The 20,569-nt window shown below is 41.3% G+C and overlaps 1 protein-coding gene across 7 annotated transcripts in view; it reads left to right on the plus strand.

Moving 5' to 3' along the window:
• PARP15 (poly(ADP-ribose) polymerase family member 15) overlaps nt 1-20,102 on the plus strand; it is a 46,387-nt gene extending 26,285 nt beyond the window's left edge. For 4 of the 7 annotated variants that reach the window (XM_032406673.1, XM_032406676.1, XM_032406677.1 and 1 more), the window contains 8 exons: nt 536-685; nt 3,278-3,340; nt 5,604-5,771; nt 8,322-8,528; nt 8,616-8,762; nt 13,473-13,606; nt 17,464-17,650; nt 17,950-20,102. In XM_032406673.1, the coding sequence (XP_032262564.1) occupies nt 536-685; nt 3,278-3,340; nt 5,604-5,771; nt 8,322-8,528; nt 8,616-8,762; nt 13,473-13,606; nt 17,464-17,650; nt 17,950-18,239 (1,346 nt within the window). In that variant the 3' untranslated portion in view covers nt 18,240-20,102. The remainder of the gene's footprint in view (nt 1-535; nt 686-3,277; nt 3,341-5,603; nt 5,772-8,321; nt 8,529-8,615; nt 8,763-13,472; nt 13,607-17,463; nt 17,651-17,949) is intronic. The other 3 variants (XM_032406674.1, XM_032406679.1, XM_032406675.1) reach the window with 2 other exon arrangements.
• Nucleotides 20,103-20,569: the final 467 nt, after the last annotated feature.

Genomic DNA, 20,569 nt, shown 5'->3' on the forward strand with positions numbered 1-20,569 from the left:
AGCTTACTAAGAGAGTAGATCCCAAGTGTTCTCACACTCCCACATGCACACACACCCCCCCAAAATGGTAACTTATGTGAGGTGATGGGTGTGCTATTAGCTCAATTGGATAATCATTTCACAGTGTATGTGAATGTCAAGACGTCACATCGTAGACCTTAAATATTTACAATTTTTATTTGTCATACTTCAAAAAAGCTTGCAAAAAGGCTCCCAGAGATGTCAGCATGACCTGAGGGAGCACTTTGCCTTCTGTCCTTCCTCACGCCTTTCTAATGACGCTACGGCAACTTTTGCAGATAAGCAGACGGTCCAGTCTGGTGTTTCTGCCTCATCCTATTTAACTGAGAAATTGATCCTCCTGCTGCCACAAGGCATTATTTTTTAATTTCCTTAAAAAGGAAAACCCAGCCACTTAACAGTGGTACTGTTTGCGTTTATGTGGGTGGAAAGAAAGAGGACTGGGAAGAGAACAGGACCCCATTCTTTTGGTTCATTCTCCAGCTACTCTTTCATTTGCTTCCTTTCTTTTCAGGTACCTTCAGGCCTGGCTCCAACCCTGGGTTCACAACATATGAAATGAAAATTGGTGCAGTTACTTTCCAGATTGCTACCGGAGATATTACCAAAGAAAAGGCAGATGTGATTGTAAACTCAACAACAAGGACATTTAATCTGAAATCAGGTACTTTATTTAAGCAATGTACGTGATCGTAACTAGTAACATGACCCACATGTGGGAGGGAAATTGTGGCTAATGTTGCCTGAGTAGATGGAGAGTGTTGCAGAACATATGTAGGCCCTGGAATCAGAAAGACCTGGGTTTGAATCCCAGCTATGTCACTTACCGTTGTGTGGCCTTGGAACAATCACTTATCCCCTCTGAGCCTCAGTTTCTCTGCCTGTCAAATGTGGATTTCCCAGAGGAGGATTAGACGGGGTGCAGCAATGGAAAGCTGAGGTGTAACCCATGCACTGGACTTAGTCTGTGTTAGCTCTCATCCCCTTTCTAGCTCTGAACTATCAAAATTCCACACTTACAATTTAATAAGTTTAAGTTTTATTTTAATTTTCCTTTTTATGTAACTTAGTTGGCACTTGTATCTCTCTTCTTGTAACTCTTTCCTGTGTTACACTGACCCAGAAATGAAATTCAGCCCCTTTTTCTTCATTTTTCCTGGAATGTCTGAGCACATCCATTGACGGAGCTACTTTGAGCAAGCCCTCCCTACATGTCTATTTGTGTATAACTTACACACATGTACTCTTATGTTAATATATTTTTTTAACAAAGCCTTAAATTTTAAATTAAAAGTGTAAGATAAAACATAAGTAGAAATGGAAGTTTAAATATTTTCCAAAACTGCAAAATATTATGGTACTTACTATGTAGGAAGTGCATATGTAGAATATCCATCCAGTGTATCGGTCATTCAAAATGCAGACATAAAGAACACTCAATTAGGTAAAATGTGATAAATTGAACATAGGCATTTGTCCCTGCCTTCTTTTAAAATTCCATTAAAGCAACAGTAAAGGAAATAAAAGGGTGTAAACCCAGAAGGAAAAAGAGAGTTGGAGGGAAACCAATAATGAACAAGAGACAGCAGTGTATTTTTAGAATATGAGAAGCAGCTAGCCAGTGGTGAAAACTTAGTATATGCAGGAGAAAACGGTAGCCCCTAGAGACACAAGAATTGGAGGCAGCAGGTACCTGGAAAGGCAGGGGACAAGTAAAGAGATGAAAACAGAATCGGATGCAATTCTGTATGAGTAGCACTTACGCCCCTTTGTTCTATCCTCCATCCATCCAATGCACCAGTAACTTCCCTTGCTCTTCCCTGGCCAGAGATGGGAGGTTTATTTAGTCTGTAGAGAAACCAACCAGACAGATTCTAGACGTAGAGGAGCAGGCACGGGTGAGATGAGGGTGGGAGCTGGACAGTGTTCAAGTGAAAGTTCCTGTGCTGAACAGTGAGTGCCAAGCCCTGTCCCTGTGCATCTCCCAGAACAGCAGATGATTTATGCCCTCCGAGACAGGAGATGGGAGGGTCCTTCCGGAGAGAAACCAACTGCCCTCAAGTCTAGTATTTACTGCCTGCTTACCTTACACTAAAGCCTACTGGTCAGCAAGCCTCCTTTACATGGTGCTCCCAAACTCACTCTAAATATGAATGGACTGGTGAAGATCATCTGATAATTGAGGAAAACCTCCATTATTGCAGAGACCAAAACAAACACACAAAAAAAGGAATTTTTTTAAAAAGAGACAATTCACAATACACACATTCATAATCAAGGAGATACAGGCAGATAGATTGATCTTTATAATGATAAAATAACTAATAATCATTCAGTGCTTTCTGTGGGCCAGGTTCTGCACTAAGCATCTTTTATTCACTGTCTCTTTTAATGTTCAAATAACCCTGTGAGGGAAGTACCGTGCTAACCTCTATATGATAGTTGAGGGACTGACTAATCACACGTTAACCTGTAAGTGGTGGAGGCAACCTTAACCCAGGCTGTCAAATGCATAGTCTGTGCTTTCGCCCACTCAACCAGCTGTCATTAGCTGTGACCAGAGTGGTGAAGCTACGGCCTCGATGGGAAGATTCACTGCACTGAGGGCAGCCAGCTCTCTGGCCACCTGTGAAAAACAAAACAACACAACATTAGAACCACAGAACTTAGGTAGAATGCTCAATGTTATTTCAGTTTTGAGATCCATGCTTCTCATTAGTATCAGAAAATTCATTTTTATATTTTTCAGTTTTGTAAAATAATAAGGGTAGAATGCAAAAAAGTTCAAGTAACTGCACAAATATCCCCGTACAAAGAGAGCCCGAGCTGCAGACACGGGGGACCGTCGGTCATCGGGCGGTGCCGTCACGCCGTAGCTCAGAGTGTTTATTATTCAGCTACCGAATGACGGCGGCTATAGAAAATTGAGAGGGAGACAAACCATAGGAGACTCTTAACTCTAGGAAACAAACAGGTTTGCTGGCGGGGAGAGGGGTGGGGAGATGGGGTAACTGGGTGACGGGTATTAAGGAGGGCACTTGTTGTGATGAGCACTGGGGTGTTATATGCAACTGATGATTCACTAAATTGTACCTCTGAAACTAATAAAAAAAAGGTGGGTTTTTCTGTGGGGGCATCAATGAATTATGCCCAAAATGCACAAAGGGGTGAGCTGAACAAAAGTCTAATGTACAAAAGCTCTAATCATGCATTGAATTTTAACTAATGCTTTTTACCACTAACATGTCTTATTTAGGGGTGTCAAAAGCAGTTTTAGAAGGTGCTGGACCAGCTGTGGAAAATGAATGTGCTGTACTAGGTACGGTTACATGTTACTTTTGGTTACAACCCATAGCAGATTAGAGGGCTGAGAATACTATAACAGGACCTACGAGAGGAGTAGGTGGTGAGAGCTTAGCAAAGAGGTTGATTCCCTGGGAGAGCAGATCCAGGGGGTGTGACTTTGTGGCTGTGGGAAGTGGTCCTTCCTCCCACCATCCCACCTGGCTCTTCCTGACTATTAAACAGAACCCAGGCCTGGGTCCTAATAGTCCAGCCTCCACCACTTATTGAGGGATCCTGGGCCTGCCATCTAATCTGTAAGAGCTTTGTTTCTCTTACCTGTAAGACGGTTCTAGATTCTACTAACGAGTCAGGAGTATTGTAATGGCTGTCTCACAGGTGGTTGTGAGGATCAAGACAATGAATGTGAGACCTTGCATGAAGTGCTGTATAAATCATCTTTCACTTTCCCCAACCTTGTTCTACTTGCTATAGGGCATCCTCTACTTGACATGAGTCAAGGTGGAACTTGGGTGGGTCTGAGGTGTTTTCTGACACCAACCAGTTCTCCAATTCTAACACTGTCTCCCTGTAAAGTTAGCATTGGATCCCACAAGTTAAAGGGCTCAGTCTCACAAGACACCCCCCCCACTCCAAACGCCAGTCACAGGTCCCAGGGGGCACCTGCACTTCTGACCCATCCCCTATAAACTCAGGCACTCACAAAAACCCTTTCTCAGGTTTGACAGTACCCTAGAATGACTCACAGAACTCAGGAAAACACTTGTCTTACATTTTCCAGTTTATTATAAAAGATAGAACTCAGGAGCAGCCACATGGAAGAGATGCAAAGGGGAAGGTGTACGGGAGGGGGCTCGGAGCTTCCACACCCTCCCAGGTGCACCACCCTCCCATCACCTAGGTGTATTTACAAACCTGGAAATCCCCAAATCTTGTTATTTAGGGGTTTTTATGGAGGTTTCACTGTGTAGGTGCAGTTAATTAATCATTGGATTTTGTGATTGAGGTCCCCAGAGGCCAGGGGGTGGGGCTGAAAGTTCCAATCCCCTAATCATGGCTTGGTCTTTCTGGAGACCAGCCTCCATTCCGAAACTATCTAACTCCAGAACCCTCAAGAATCATCTCATTCGCTCATAAAAGACACTCTCGTCACTCAGGAGATTCCAGGGTTCTTGGAACTCTGAGCCCAGAACCAGGGACAAAGATCAAATACTTATTTTTTATTATATCACAGTGGGGAACCTGTAAGAGTGATCATAGGCTATTTATCCTCCAAAATGAGGACTCATGCCTTGCTGAGTAGAGAGTCAGCTATGAGTGTGATTTAAAGAAGTCACAGGGTCCCTCCCGTGTTTGACAAACAGTCCCCCAACTGACCTGCTTTTGTGCCTGAAACTCCTATCTTGATAGCTCTCCTCTGATTAAGACATTTTCTCCCCAGTGACTATATTCCTGGAGAGGGATCAGAAGGTAATATTGCTCACCAACATGAGGACGTTAGCAGGAATTTGTGGGCTGGAAGAGCTAGATGTACCTTGGAAGGCAGAAGCAAAGAATAAAGTGGGGTTGGACAAGCTGGAAAAGTCTACTGAGGCTGCCTGGGAGGGGCCAGCCAGTGGGACGCCCGAGGGACCGCAGGGAGTGCCTGGGCAGGGTGGATGAGCAGGGACTCACTCTCCTCCTGCGTTTGCCTTAGCCTTGCCTTCCTCAGGTCCTTCCTCGGTGCCTTAAAACATGCCCTGATCATGTCCATGTGCTCGAGAGCTCTCGGGGTCCTGGGAGAGGGACCTCCACACCACCGAATGCATTGCTTTTCTTTCCTTGAAAAACTAATCTAGCTGAATGAGCATATAAATTGCCCTTCTGGACAACAGCTTGGGGGTTAAGAGGGCTGGACACTGACTGTTTGGGTTCAAATCCCAGGCTGTCTTTGACTGACTTTACCTCTCTGAGCTTCTGTTTAATCTGTGAAATGGAGGAAATAGTCCCTACCTGATAGCCTTGTTTTGAGGACTGAGTAGATTAAGGCAGGTAGAGTGCTTTTGAATAGCACCCCAAATATTCAACAATGTAGTTGTCGAGTTAAAGAAGCCTGGTTGTAAAGAAAATGAGCCTGTCACAGTCACAGTGTGTGAAACCAGCTAGATGGAGGGAGGCTGGACTTGGTCAGGAATCATCACAGCTTTTCCTGATGGCAGATGTTTTCGGGTCTCGGTGATCATCTTGCTGCTTCCTGTAAGTAACGTGCTGTGTGTTTCCTTTTCTTCCTCTTGTTCCAGCTGCACAGCCTCACAGAGATTTCATAATTACACAAGGTGGATACTTAATGTGCAAGATAATAATTCATGTGCTTGGGGAAAATGATGTCAAGAAAACGGTCTCCACTGTTCTAGAAGAGTGTGAGCAGAGGAATTACACTTCGGTTTCCCTTCCAGCCATCGGAACAGGTTTGTAGCCTCTCATCATTCAACGATTCTGAATAACCCACGTTCCTTTAGACTTAGTCTCACTGTTCGTGAACTCAGTGCTGAGTCCAGGCAGTGATAGTGATGTAAATGAGAGAGTGGGCAACCTTGCAGACCCTGAGGGCCATCTCTGGGACCTATGCTTCTTTCATACATCTTTATTCTTTATTGTATGTTCCCCAGGTATCTTTCCATGTTTGACCCTTAACATCATGGTGTTCTTACTGTTCATTTTTTTCCTTTGGACGATTCATTTGCTCTTGTTATATCGGTTACCCTTTCTGCACTGACTCTCAGATCAGCATTTCTTCTTCCCCCGGATCTCCTCTGGCAGATTTCTGTTACCAGAAACTTTATAGCAGAATCCAAACTCATCCTCATCATCCCTTGCAAACAGCCACCTTTCCTGAGTTGTCTCATTTTCTGGTTTCCTCCTTCAGTGGTGCTGCCCTTGCTTCTTTGTGCCCCCAGACCCCGCAGTCAGCATATTCTACTAAATCTTCTCTGAGGGGTTGTTCAGTTTCACCCTTCCTTCTGGTTTCCAAACCCTTAATACCTCCCCCGTTGGATTGACTGCTGCATCTCCCACTGGCTCATTTGCGCATTCATTAGATTGAAATGCTGTGTCCCAGGCCCACTGCAAGTTCCTAGGCATAAAATCATGAAGAGGATGCAGTTGCTATCCTTAAGCAACAAGCTCAGGTCCATCCTGCTCCCAGGTTCTAGGAACGCTTTCCTCCTCATCTCTATCATAGAACACAATAATTTGCTCTTAGTTGAAGGTGTTGCTAATGATCCGCTCCCTGATTCATTCACACTCAGTTGCACAAGCTTTTTAAAAGGGCCTGGGAGGGCCCTAATAATGCCATCACATGATTATATGATTTACTAAAGCTTATTTTAACCACTGTGGATTAGGATCACTGTTTCTTCCCACTTTGACTTCTCAGACTTTTCCTGGCACTGAGCATTGGAAAGGCTGCAAGCATTTTTGGAATATAGCTAAGAAGAGTTGAGTTGGGAATATGGTTTCCAAAATTTCAAAATGTATACTTTATTGTGATTTCTTTTTTAATTATATTCACTTTTATATGTAATTTTATATTTTTATTTTATATTCTTTTTCTGAGATGTATAGGTTTCAAACCCTGCAAAACCTAGGCCCACCCCTGACTCTTAATTTCCACATTTTGCAGATGAGAATTCGACGTATTAACGTACAAGGTCACATAGTTAGTAAGCAACATAACTAGGTTCAAACCCAGGCAGCTTGGTCTGCATATTTCAACCATTACATTTTTTTTACATTACATGGTTTTTGTTACCATTACGCTCTTAATTACTATATTCTTAGCTGTCACATTCTTATCTCCCCATTACCCTCTATCTATTAGCTATTACCTTCTATTATCACCCCAGTTTTATAGCTGAGTAAATTGAAGTTTGGAAGTGGTGTGGGCTGAATTGTATTCTCCCTGCCAAATTCATATGTTGAAGCTCTAATTCCCAGTACCTCAGAATGTGACTGTATTTGATGAGAGGGTCTTTCAGGAGGTAATTAAGTTAAAATGAGGTCATTAGCATGGTCCCTAATCCAATATGGCCAGTGTCCTTGTTAGTTAGGAGATTAGAACATCCATAGGTAGAGAGAGAAGACCATGTGAAGACACAGGGTAAAGACAGCCATCTACAAGTCTCATAGAGAAGCCTCGGAAGAAACCAATCTTTCCAATACCTTGATAACAGACTTCTAGCCTCCAGAATTGTGAGAAAATAAATTTCTGTTGCTTAAGCCAAGTCATGGCAATTTGTCATGGCATCCCTAGCAAACTAATATAAGAGGGATCAAATGACTTAGCCAAGATCACACAGCTAGTCTGTGGAGAACCAGGACATGAACCCAGGTCTTCTGCACCCAGATCACCTGCTCTGTTCTCTGCGCTGCCAATGCCATTCAGTTAAAGACCAGCGGGAACACACACTATGAGGAACTATGCAGCATCTCACCAAGAGGTCACTAAGGACTTATTAATGGATTTGAGCTTGTGTTGGGTAGCTTTGTGGCGGTCTCAACTACGTGGGTTTTTGCTCTGGATTGGATACTTTGAGGAAGACGGCATAGTTCTATGATTGGATATCTTACCTGGAAGGAGAGAAGATTATGGCTGAAGTTGTAATTATTAATGAAACAGCACTTGCTCCTATTAGTCAAGATGGGGAATGTTTGGCCATTTTTGTGGTTTGGATAGTGTTCATATTCTTGCCTGTGGTCAGACATGATTATTCATTCAGTGGTTGTGTTTGGCTAAATTCATCACAGCCACAGAGTGGTTCCATGGGATGACGTTCTATGAAATTGTTTATGTTCAGCCAGAGAACATGAAGACACAGCTCTGAGTGCCAGATCCATGTCTGGCTGTCGGGCTGCTTGCTTCTTTCTCAGCACCAAAAACCGCATTTGCCAGATCTCATCACTTGACTAACACCAGCTAAAGCTTCTTCTGGTCACTTAAAAAAATTATTCTTTTTCAGGCAATGCTGGAAAAAACCCAACCACAGTCGCTGATGACATGATCAGTGCTATTACAGACTTTGCACAGAAACATCCCACCCCATCGTTACAAAAAGTGAAAGTTGTCATCTTTCTATCTGAATTGCTAAATGTATTCTATGACAACATGAAAAAGAGAGAAAATTCCACATCTCCTGTCCTTCAGTCCACATGCTTTGAGACTGCATGTAAGATGATCTTCTTTAGAGAATCATGTGGTTATCTCTCCTATCACTTAGCAGATGTGTCGATATTAATGCTTATTGTTTCATCAGTTTTAGGATTCTACAGACGGCCTCCTATAATATATGGGAAAAATACAAGAACTATGGAACGCCGCCTCCTGACTGCTGATTATTCTTCTGTGGGGCAAAATAGCTCCTGGAAAACAGGAATTGCAAAGGAACAGAAAGAGGATAGAAGTAAGGAAGCAGAAAGAGGGGGATAGGCTTTGAACATCCTAGCCAGTTATCTCATTATTGACTTAATGGGTTAGTACTGACCCTCAGTGCTCCTTGTAGCTGTGAACTGGCTGACCAATACTGGTTTATGGATTATCCACTGCTAGAGAAGTTAGCCTGGGAATAGAAGCAGATGGAAGAAGGGAGTGGTCAGGGTCATTTGGTTGTACTACTTCATGAGCAGGCAGATTCCCAGTTGCTTCTCTGTAAGGTATGTGTTTATGCATTATGTTTAAGTATCTGTATTGACCTGCTCCTCTTTCCCCCATTTTGAGGCTTCTGTACTGCTGTGAAAATAGTTAGAAAAGCAGCCTCCTCTCGCAATCACGGTTTTTGCCCATTTTAAGCACTCACTCATAGAGCACTGTGAGTTTTACTAGTGATGAAGTATACCTGTCATCAGCAGCCTCCCTGAACTGGAAATGGTTGCCTGACGCTGCCGGTAGGAATTGCAGTTCTCTCTACACTTACGTCTTCACAACAATTCTTTTCAATGTGCCTTCACACACAGCACATGTTAAGAGCTACATATACACACAGTAAATAAAAATGAAAATAATAGTTGGATCTGTTAATGCTCTTGCAACAGCAAGTAATAGAAAATCCAATTTAAGCTGGCTTATGGAAAAAATGAAATTAATTGACTCACTGGACTATAAAGTCCAGGCATAGCTGGCTTCAAGTCCAGTTTGATCCAGGTGCTCATATTATATAATCTAGACCCTGACTTTCTTCATCTCTCAGTCTCTTCTCAGCTGTGTTTTCTTTATCCTCAGGTTTCACATGGTGAAAGATGACTGCTAACAGTTTCAGGACCATATCCCTACATGGTCAGATCCAATAGGAAAGGGTATATCCAGGGGTAATATATTCTCATCATCAAGAACATGATGCCTGGGAACAGAGGTGTTCACATAGGGCTGAAATTCCTTCTGACACAATCGGCTTAGGTCATCGTTGCAGCTAGGGAACTGGAATTATACTAATCAGCCAATCCAGAGTCACATGCTCTATCCTTGAACTGAAGGGGATCACTCTGAAGCAACGGGGAGGAGTTGTTCACCAGAGGAAATTCAGGATGCTTTTACCAGAAGAGGGGGAAAAGGCTGCTGGACAGTTAAAAATAATATATACCTACTAGAGGGGCACCTGGGTGGTTCAGTTAGTTAAGTGTCTGCCTTCATCTCAGGTCATGATATGGGGGTCCTGGGATTGTGCCCCCCATTGGGCTCCCTGCTCAGCAGGGAGTCTGCTTCTCCCTCTCCTTCTGCCCCCTCCCCCTGCTCCTGCTCTCTTTCTCTCTCTCAAATCAATAAGTAAAATTAAAAAAAAAATACATACCTACTAGAGTATCTAGGGATATATAAAACACATACCTATGTATAAAAATACATACCTAGTTGAGTATCTAGGGATATATAAATTAATATTTTCCCCCTTTGGTTTTTGCAGAGGAAAATTTATATTTAAATATAAGAGCAATAAGTCCTTATAAGTGAAAAATTAACTGAAACTGGTTCATCCACTCCCTGTTTACACTAAGAATTTAAAATGACTTATGAAATTTAAAAAATAGACAGAGGCACCTGGGTGGCTCAGTCAGTTAAGCATCCGACTCTTGATTTTGGCTCAGGTCATGATCTCAGGGTCGAGATGGAGCCTCAGGTTGGGCTCAGCACTGGGCGTGGAACCCGCTTAAGATTCTCTCTCTCTGCCCCCCCTCCCCCATTTCTCTCTCTTAAAAAAAAAAAAAAAGACAGGAAAGTTAAAGAGACAAGCAAAAAAGATAACTAAACAGAGCAGACCAGCGACCCAATGGCACTTGGGGCAAAAACAAACAACAACAAAACTACCTTACATAATCTTTGTTGTTAGATGAGAGGAATAATGCAGATAAAATGTCAGACGAAAGGAAGTTTGTTGGCAGAGATAAACTTGGATTTTAGTAAGAATTTATCGTGTGGACTTCTTTAAGAGAGAACTTACAGAGAACAACTTGGAGTTTCATTTGAGCAGATGCTTTTCCAAAGCATGTTAAAGCTATTCATTGATTCAGAGCGCTTTTACTGAGCACGTATTGAATATCAGGCCCTAGAGACACAGACCTGGGAGTTGTGTAAGTAGGTGGGAGTTGAAGCCATTGAGCGTGGATCCAGTTATCCGTGGAGACTATGAAGGTAGAGAGAGTGAAGGCTGAAGGCAGAGCCAGGATTCTTGGTATGTCACCCCACCTCTACCTGTGGAGAGGAAACTGAGGCAGGATGCACAAGGAGAGGTGCAGGAGGGTATTTATCCCAACCATCAGGAATGGGAAAGTAGAGTGACCTTTATCTTTTAAAAGAGATTTATAGGAAAAGCACTCAGGAAGGTGCCTGGTATGTGGTAAACACTTGAAGAAAGGTAGCCATCCTGTTACCTCCCATGAAGCACTGGGCTGCGAGTCACTAGAACACAATTCTTTTCCTTCCTTGGATGGTGGCCTTCCATATAACATTGAATGTGCGAATACTCAGCCTTCCTGGGACTCGGTTTTCTCATCTCTAAATTGTCCATCTAGGGTCACCTTTGGTCACAGGCAGAATAAGTAGCACAGTTTGGGGTGGTTTAAGGGTGTGATTGAAGTTATTCCTCTCAAGAAAATACCCTTGTCTCTAAACTTTACTCTCCCTTTATTTTTTTTTAAAGATTTATTCACTTTATTTTAGAGAGGGAGAGAGAGAGAGAAAGAAAGAGTTTGAATGAGCGGTGGGGAGGGGCAGAAGGAGAGGGAGAGAGAGAATCTCAAGCAGACTCTGCACTGAACACAGAGCCTGCCACGGGCCTCTATCCCACGACCCTGAAATCATGACCTGAGCCGAAATCAAGACGCCCAACTGACTGAGCTACCCAGGTGCCCCTTACTCCCTCTTTAAATATGAATACCTCTGGGATGTAGAAAAGATCAAGTTTAGTTGTTTTTTAGGAATAATAACTATGTTTATAAAGGATTCCCTAAAAGTGCTTTTACACCCTTTATTATATTTTAAATTTGAAACAATCCCATGAGGTGATAAATAGAGCAGATTTTATCAGTTCCATTTTATAAAAGAGAAAATGAAAATTCACTCAGAAGTGGTATTACTTATTCCATGCATTTTGGCTGGTCACAGGTTGAGGCTGATCAGGTCTTCTGATTCTAAGCACTGGTATTTTCTGCTCTGCAACCTCATGACATGAAAGGAAGAGAGAGCCCAAAGAAAAACTTTACTTACTTCTCAGGCTTGCCTGCTGTATTCAGAGAAAAGAAAGTAGCAGGTTCAAGAAGACTCTAAGAAGGGGCGCCTGGGTGGCTCAGTCGTTAAGCATCTGCCTTCGGTTCAGGTCGTAATCCCAGGGTCCTGGGATCGAGCCCGGCGTCGGGCTCCCTGTTCAGCAGGAGGCCTGCTTCTCTCTCTCCCACTCCCCCTGCTTGTGTTCCCCCTCTCGCTGTGTCTCTCTCTGTCAAATAAATAAAATCTTAAAAAGAAAGAAAAAAAAAAAAAAAAAAAGAAGACTCTAAGACCTAGGACTCGACATGATTAGGCCAAAAGCTCTGGAGGGAGTGGACGGTGGAAAAAAGGAAAGAATTTAATTTGCACAAACTACACGTCCTGCTGTGGGAAACTTCTCCAGAAAAAACTCTTTTACAGTGGAATTTGAAGAGAGCTTCCGTATTAAGGTTTGATGCTTCCCTTTGTGAACAGAACTTCGTTCCCTGGATGGACTTCCTAAACAGGAAGAATGCCTGATCGCTCTCCTAGGCCTGTATATCTTGCATTAAAAATGAGTAAATTCTGGCTTTGTAAGGAGAAATCCTTTGGCCTTTACCTGTGGTGCTTTGCCATTTTCTGGCATTTCCTTCTCTAATACAGTCTGTCCATATTTCTACTAGTCATGCTGTCTCAGCAACTTGATGTGTAGCCTCAATGTGTTAGAAGGTTCTGGAAGCCACTGGAAAGCAAAGGAAAATTTTGAGCATCATCACCTTATATGAAAGTATTCACTTAGTATTTCTGCTGTTTTCTTTATTATGGGGCTTTCTCTACTTAAAAAGTAGAAGATAAGGTACAGAAAAATGTGCTTTAAATATCTTTAGCAAGGTAATCATGTTTCAGAAGAAAATAATGCACACTAAATAAAACTGATAAACATGAAAACATCAATAAATCAGCTTTCACTTTTACACATTAGGTTTTTTAAATTTTTTTTTAAAGTAGGCTCCACGCCCAGTGTGGAGCCCAATGTGGGGCTTGAACTCACAACCCTGAGACTGAGACCTGAACTGAAATCAAGAGTCGGATTCTCAACCAACTGAGCCACCCAGGCGCCCCTACACATCAGTTTCTTATGGAGTTAATTCCATAGAGCTTTCTGGGGAAATTACAATTTCAAGCTATAGTGAACCAAGTATACCTAAATATTTTAGCTAGGCCATTAATTAATATATGTCATATATGTCAGAACCATTCATTTCATCTGTAGATGATAAAAGAAGCAACTGTGAAATGTGTAGCTTTTTGGGGTTTTTTTGTTTGTTTGTTTGTTTCAAAGACCAGGATTAGATGAATGTGAAATAAAAGCATAGGAAGTGCCCTGATTTTCAGAGATCCCTGGAAATGGATATTGTGTTTTCACCAAATGCTGACTTTCCAGGTAATCTTCCTGAACACTGGACTGACATGAATAAGCAGCTGTCCTGTGTGATCAAGCTATACCCCGGACAGTCGGAATATGACACCATAAAGGACAAGTTCTCTGAGACTTGTCTTTCCTACAAAATAGAGAAGGTAATATTGTGTTAAAAAATCACTTCTTTTAACTATCAAAGAACTAATTAACATGAAAGTTTAACAAGGAACTAACATAACACTCTTCCTTCCTTTATACCTTACTATATTTAATTAGACTTACTCAAGCTCCATAGACTTCAAATATCATGGTTCATTCATTAGCAGTAATGAAGGAGATTCCCAAAAGTGACATATATATATGTTTGGATACTTTCACTTACAATTTAAAAACAAACCCATTCAAACTGATTAAACAAGAAGAAATGTATCAGAAATTAATGGAAAGTCCAGAAGTAGGATGGTCTTTGGAACAGTTAGATTCAGTTTCTCTGGCTTTGCCATCCACAGGGTCAGCTTCATCTGAAGGCTGGACTCCCTTCATAATTGTAGGATAGCTGTGGATGGCAATCAGGGGGTCTCTGCTTCCTCCATTCACATCCCATGGAAGGGACACAACCATTGGATAAGAGTCCCAGGCTTTGTGTTGAGCGGACCACTCCAACCAATCTATGTCAGGAGAGTGCTACATATGCTGATTGGCTTGGACTTGGGCTATCAAATGCCATCATTGTGTGATCCCATCATGAGATTACCCTGATTGGTCAAACCCAATTAGGCTCTACCTGAGAACTCTAAGTGAGTCCAACTCCACCCAGACCAGCAGTTGCTGTACAATGCGGTTGAAGTGGAATGGATATTCAGGGATTCCCACAATGTCCACCATGCTGCATAAAAATTCTAGCCAGCAAAGTACAGGAGTTTATTAGAAGGTCATTATCGTACCATGGATATCAGAGCAGGGTGTGACATCCTAGTCATTTAAAAATCTAGCTGCTACTTCCATAAAACTGTATGCTTCATCACATTATAGCACTCAAGAAATTGTGTTTTCATGAGCTTTCACATGCCTGACTCGCCCACTAGACAGTGGGCTTCTGAAAGTAGGAGTTGCTTTCCTAGTACCCAGTCCGATGCCTAGCATATCATGGGACACAATACCCACTGAGTGAACTTACTTCCTGAGAAAGAAAGAGAATCAAAAGAGAGAGACTCCTGTAGAAAGGACAGAATTCAAAGGAGGAGATGCTTCATTGATGTTAAAAGCTGTTGAGAGGATAAGAACCTGGTTCAATTTTGTTTACCCAGTATCTGCAGCTTTCTTGGCTCTTAAAGGCCTTTTATTTTACCCATTTTGAAACACCTCAATTTTGGATTAATTCCATAATATATTTTCTCTCCTGCTGCGCCTAGATAAAACCATTTTTAATTCATGGTCCCCAACCTCTGCTGGACTCTCCAGGTGCTTGGAATCCTTTATTGCTTCCTCCAGTCAACTCCCTCATGCATTCCCTATTGCAAAATTTCAACACTCTGCTTGAGGTCTTCATCTCTCTCAAAACAACTTTCCCTCCTGCCTTTATTACTTGGCTTCTCCTCAACATCTGCTACAGATAACCACTCCATTCTTATTTATGTATTTATTTTTAATTATTTACTGAAATTGAGGTATAATTGACAAATATTAGTTTCAGGTATGTAACATGATTTGATATTTGTATATATTGCAAATTGATCACCACAATAAGTCTAGTTAACATCCATCAACATACATAGTTACAAGAAAATTTTTTTCTTGTGATGAGGACTTTTCAGATCTACTCTCTTAGCAACTTTCAAATATTGCAATTTGGTATTATTAACATAGTCACCATCCTGTGTATTACATCCCCGTGACCTATTTCTTTTATAATTGGAAATTTGTACTTTTTGGCCCCCTCTCTCATGTTGTCTACACCCCACCCCTGCCTCTGGCAACCATCAATCTATTTTCTGTATCCATGAGCCTAGGTTTATTTTTTGTGGGTTTTGTTTGTTTGTTTTTGATCCTACATATAAGTGAAACCATATGGTATTTGTCTTTCTCTGTCTGACTTATTTCACTTAGCATAATGCCCTCAAGGTCCATGGCAAGATGTTATGCTTTTTAATGGCTGGCTAGTATTTTATTATGTGTATGTGCATGTGTATATATATATATATATATATATATACCACATATTCATTATCCATTCATCTATCAATGGACACTTGGGTTGCTTCCATGTCTTGGCTATTGTGAATAACGCTGCAGTGAATATGGGGGTGCACTCAATTCTTCTTGGACTCTCTTCTTTTATTTCTAGGACATCAGCCTTTCAGATTTCTTCCTCTCTTCCTAGACCTAGATTATATGGATCCCTTTCTTATGCTGTCAATCTCCATGTGTGTTCTCCTAATCCATCCCTTATCACTCTGAGAGGGAGAGATTTTTTTACTTGTCTTCCTCCCCAACTAGACTGAAAGTTTCTTGAGGGTAGAGATCCAACACAGTGCTTGATTCATAGTAGATGTTCAGTAGGTGATTACTGAATGTATGTTAAATTCATTTTCTAGAAGGAAGGAGAACCAGTAGAGAATGATATTTTGAAACAAAGTTAAAGGAGGACAAAATTTCAAGGAGGGGATGATTCATGGTTTGAAATGCTATTGAGGGTCTAGAAAGAAATAGTCATTAGATTAGGCAGTTATGAGGTGATTTATGACCATAATTAGAGCAATGCAGAAGAACTGTATTAGAAGAAGTCAATGGAATGGGTTTAGAGATCAGAAGAAGTTAAGGAAATAATTACTGAATGATTACAAATTTTTGAGTAAGAATTTGTTTTATTTTTTAAATTCATTTTTATTTTATTATTATTATTATTATTATTATTATTATTATTATTATTATTATTTTAAGTAGGCTCCATGCCCAGCATGGAGCCCAACACTGGGCTTGAACTAAAACTGTGAGATTGAGACCTGAGCGGAGATCAAGATTCGGTGGCTATCTGACTCTTGGTTTTGGCTCAGGTTGTGGTCTCATGGTCATGAGATCGAGCCTTGCCTCTGGCTCCATGCTCAGCATGGAATCTGCTTGAGATTCTCTCTCCCTCTCCCTCTGCCCTTCCTGCTCATGCTCTCTGTCTCTCTCTCTCTCTCAAATAAATAAATAAATCTTAAAAAAAAAAAGAGTCGGCGCTTAACTGACTGAACCACCCAGGTACTCCTTATTTACTTACTTTTTTTAGAGAGGGGGAGAGAGAGAGAGAAACAGAAAGAGAGAGAGAGAAGGGGGCTAGGAGCAGAGGGAGAGGGAGAGAAAGAAACTTAAGTAGGCTCCGCGCCCAATGTGGAGCCCGAAATGGGGCTGGATCTCACAAACCTGAGATCATGACCATGGCCAAAATCAAGAGTTGGATGCTTAACCCACTGAGCCATGCAGGTGCCCCTTGAGTAAGATTTGAATGCGAGTGAATCTCCAGGAATTCCAGGGAATATATATAGGTAAACATTTTTATATAAATTATAAGTTCTGTTATATAAAATAGGTTATAATAAGCACAATCACAAAGTATAGATACTCTTAACCTAGCATTTTTCTAAAGGCAGAAAGCTACCTACTCTCTGAATTTGTTGTCTATTTGCATTTTCTTTTCCTTTTCCTTCTTCCTCTCCTCCAGTCCTCGTCCTTCTCTTTCAAACTGCTATTTTAAAATCCACAACAGGGGCGCCTGGGTGGCTCAGTCATTAAGCGTCTGCCATTGGCTTAAGTCATGATCCCACTGTCCTGGGATCAAGCCCCGCATGGGGATCCCTGTTCTGTGGGAAGCCTGCTTCTCCCTCTCCCACTCCCCCTGCTTGTGTTCTCTCTCTGTCAAATAAATAAAATCTTTAAAAAAAAATAAAATAAAAATAAAATAAAATCCACAACAAACAGAGTATACTGAGCTCTAAAGTCATTTTCAAAATGTTTTGCTTTTTGTCATTTGCAGATTGAGAAGATACAGAATATATGCCTCTGGCAGAGCTACCAGATAAAGAAAAAGCACATGGACTTGAAGAATGGCCATACAGATAATGAGAGAGTCCTGTTCCATGGGACAGATGCAGACTCGGTGCCATATGTCAATCAGCATGGCTTTAATCGCAGTTATGCTGGGAAGAATGGTAAGGAAGCAGGTAATCTGGCTGACCAGAATGAGGTGAATGATAACTCTAGTGTTGACTATTCACACCCAAGCAGTGCAGGACCGCAGATGGCAGCCATCTTGTCATTATCAGGATAGAGCTCTTGGTGTTTCACCCAAAAGGAGGCTGGCAACCTTCTGAGGATAGATGGAGTGAATTTTAGAAATGATGAAAAGTGGCTTGGGTGGGCAAGAATGGCATTAAAAAATGTTGTGTCAGGTTTGGACATGGTTCTACATACTGGGATAATTTTATGTTTTTTAGGAAGGCTTTTGTCTTTCTCTTTACAGGTGCAGCCTATGGAAAAGGAACCTATTTTGCTGTTGATGCCAGCTATTCTGCTAATGATACATATTCCAGACCAGATGGCAATGGGAGAAAGCATATTTATGTTGTACGAGTACTTACAGGAGTCTACACACGTGGACATGCAGGATTAGTTACCCCTCCATCAAAGAACCCTCACAATCCCACGGATCTGTTTGACTCTGTCACAGATGATACACAATATCCAAAGCTATTTGTGGTATTCTCTGATAATCAAGCTTACCCAGAATATCTCATAACTTTTAGGTGCTAAAAAATAGGTTGTTTCTTTCTTTCTTTCTTTCTTTTTTTTCATCTCAAAGAAATGATTTAGTCATCTATTTATGAGAACAATTTATAGGGTTTTTGTCTTTGCCTTTGGCTTGTTTATGTAGATAAAAATCTCTCTGTTAGGTGCTAAAATGCCGAAAACAGCCTTTTAAAAATGCTCTATTGCAATTTGTAGCATACCTCTTTTCTGAGCATATTGATGAGTGGGAGCTAAGAAATGTGGATGACATAATTATAGGTACAACTATTTACAGACACCAAATGTGTAGGAGAACAAAGAGCACATTACTTTTGTCTAGCAGAAGAAATAAGATGAATCACTTTAAAACCAAGATGTCATTGTTCTTATAGAACATGTTAAGACATCAAACTGTGTTGGGCTCAACTGTACTATTAAATGAATAGGCTGCTAATGTGCATCTGTAACAGCTGGGAATTTTGCCTCCTGAAGGAATACTTAGTAGCCAGAGCTCAGCTAGAATGATTGAATCAAATCTGTTATGGAATAAATCAGGTAAAAATGTGTTGTACCACTGTCTAATTCTACATAACAAATTACTACAAAATTTAGTGGCTTTGTGGGTAAGGAATTCAGGCATGGCTTAGCTGGGTCATTCTGACTTAGGGTCTCTCCTGATCTGGAGTAAAGATGTCGGCAGGGGATTCAGTCTTCTGAAGGCTTGACTGGGGCTGGAAGATCTGCTTCCAAGGTAAATCACTCAAATAGTTAGAAAGTTTTTGCTGGCTGGCAGGAGTCCTCAGTTTCTCTCCCCATGGTCCTCTCTAGGCTGCTTGCTCATGACATGGTACTCCACAGTCAGCAATTCGGGAGAGAGGAGGAGAAGCCATGATGTCTTTTATGACCTAGCCTCTGAAGTCATACTCCATCTTTTCCACAGTATCCTGTTGGTTCCACAGATCAGCTCATTCAGTGTAAACGGGAATTACATAAGGGCCTGGACACCAGTAGACCGTGATCGTTGGGGACCATCTTAGAGGTTGTATAAATGAGTGAATGACTGATATATTAATAAAATGTGAGCAGTGAAAAGGACTCTAGAGGTCATCTGAGCCCACTGTCCCCTCATCTTTCTCCCCCCTCCCCACTCCCAGGGCTTAAAGCCCTCAAGCCTCTGCTTGACCACTTCTAACACTCTACATCTTAAGGATCACTTACTCCATCGGGAGACAACTTGAACTATTGGAAAACTCTTGCTTACACTGAGTTGAAATCTGTTCTTCTATGTCTATTGCCTGCCGATCACTGTCCCATGTTCTGGAGGACACAGAGCATCTCCTTCCTTTCACAGATGTGGTGGCCCTTCAGATTTGTCTCTTCCCTCTATTATACTAGAGTTAGGTAAATTCTTGAAATACTTAGCAGCTTATCCTGAAGCATCACTTATCAAGAGTTGAAGTCATTTAAGAAGTGTTTACATAATCATAAATAAGCACATGCACATTAAAAGGAGTACAGGGAAGCTTAAAGAAAATAACTCCCTTCACCAAACTGTGTATCACTCATAACTGCAACATTCACAGGAAACCACTGCCAACATTTTTATGTCCTCCCTTCTCCTTTCTTCTACATCCACCTTCAACAAAGGCAAAGTCACACTTTATTCTATTACTTAATTATGCAATATTGTATCTACCTTTTTTCATTTAACATTATAAGTGTTACCCTCATGTTATTAATTTTTTCTGTAAACATCATCATAATGGCCAAGTTATTCCACTATATATTTTCCTTTTATGTATATATAACTATAAAGTTTTTAAAATGTCATCATCTTTTCTTATAGTTTAATAATCTAATTTCATTTTGCAATGTATCTGTATCATTTCCCCCATGTCATTAAATATTTTACCTATCATTTTGATGGTTGCATAGTATTTCGTTGTATGTCTCCACATAAATGTCATGTCAAAGTAGGGTGCCCTATATTTCTAAATAAATATATGGTTGGATTATGAGATGCAAAGAGCATAATCTACCTTCAGTGAGACAGCATGTCCTGAACTTCTTGAGGGAAACAGAGTCCTAGAGAGCAAAGCAAGGTTAAATAATGCTCTATTAGTGCATGGGCCTTGGCTCCCAACCCCAGTGTAGAATTCTAGTGAGCCAGGTTGGAACATAGAAGGACCGTTTTTACTTAGGTTAGGTAGGCTTTTACTTGCAATGTGAACTGCTGTCTTCTGTCTCCTCCAATGCTGTTACTCAAAGACCACCCCCCCAATTTATTTTGCTGTACTCCTACTTCACTAGAAGACAAAGAAGTCTCGAGTATAATACATCCATGTTATTAGAGC

This window comes from Phoca vitulina, unplaced genomic scaffold, assembly GCF_004348235.1.
Source record: "Phoca vitulina isolate PV1807 unplaced genomic scaffold, GSC_HSeal_1.0 scaffold8, whole genome shotgun sequence".
NCBI lineage: Eukaryota > Metazoa > Chordata > Mammalia > Carnivora > Phocidae > Phoca > Phoca vitulina.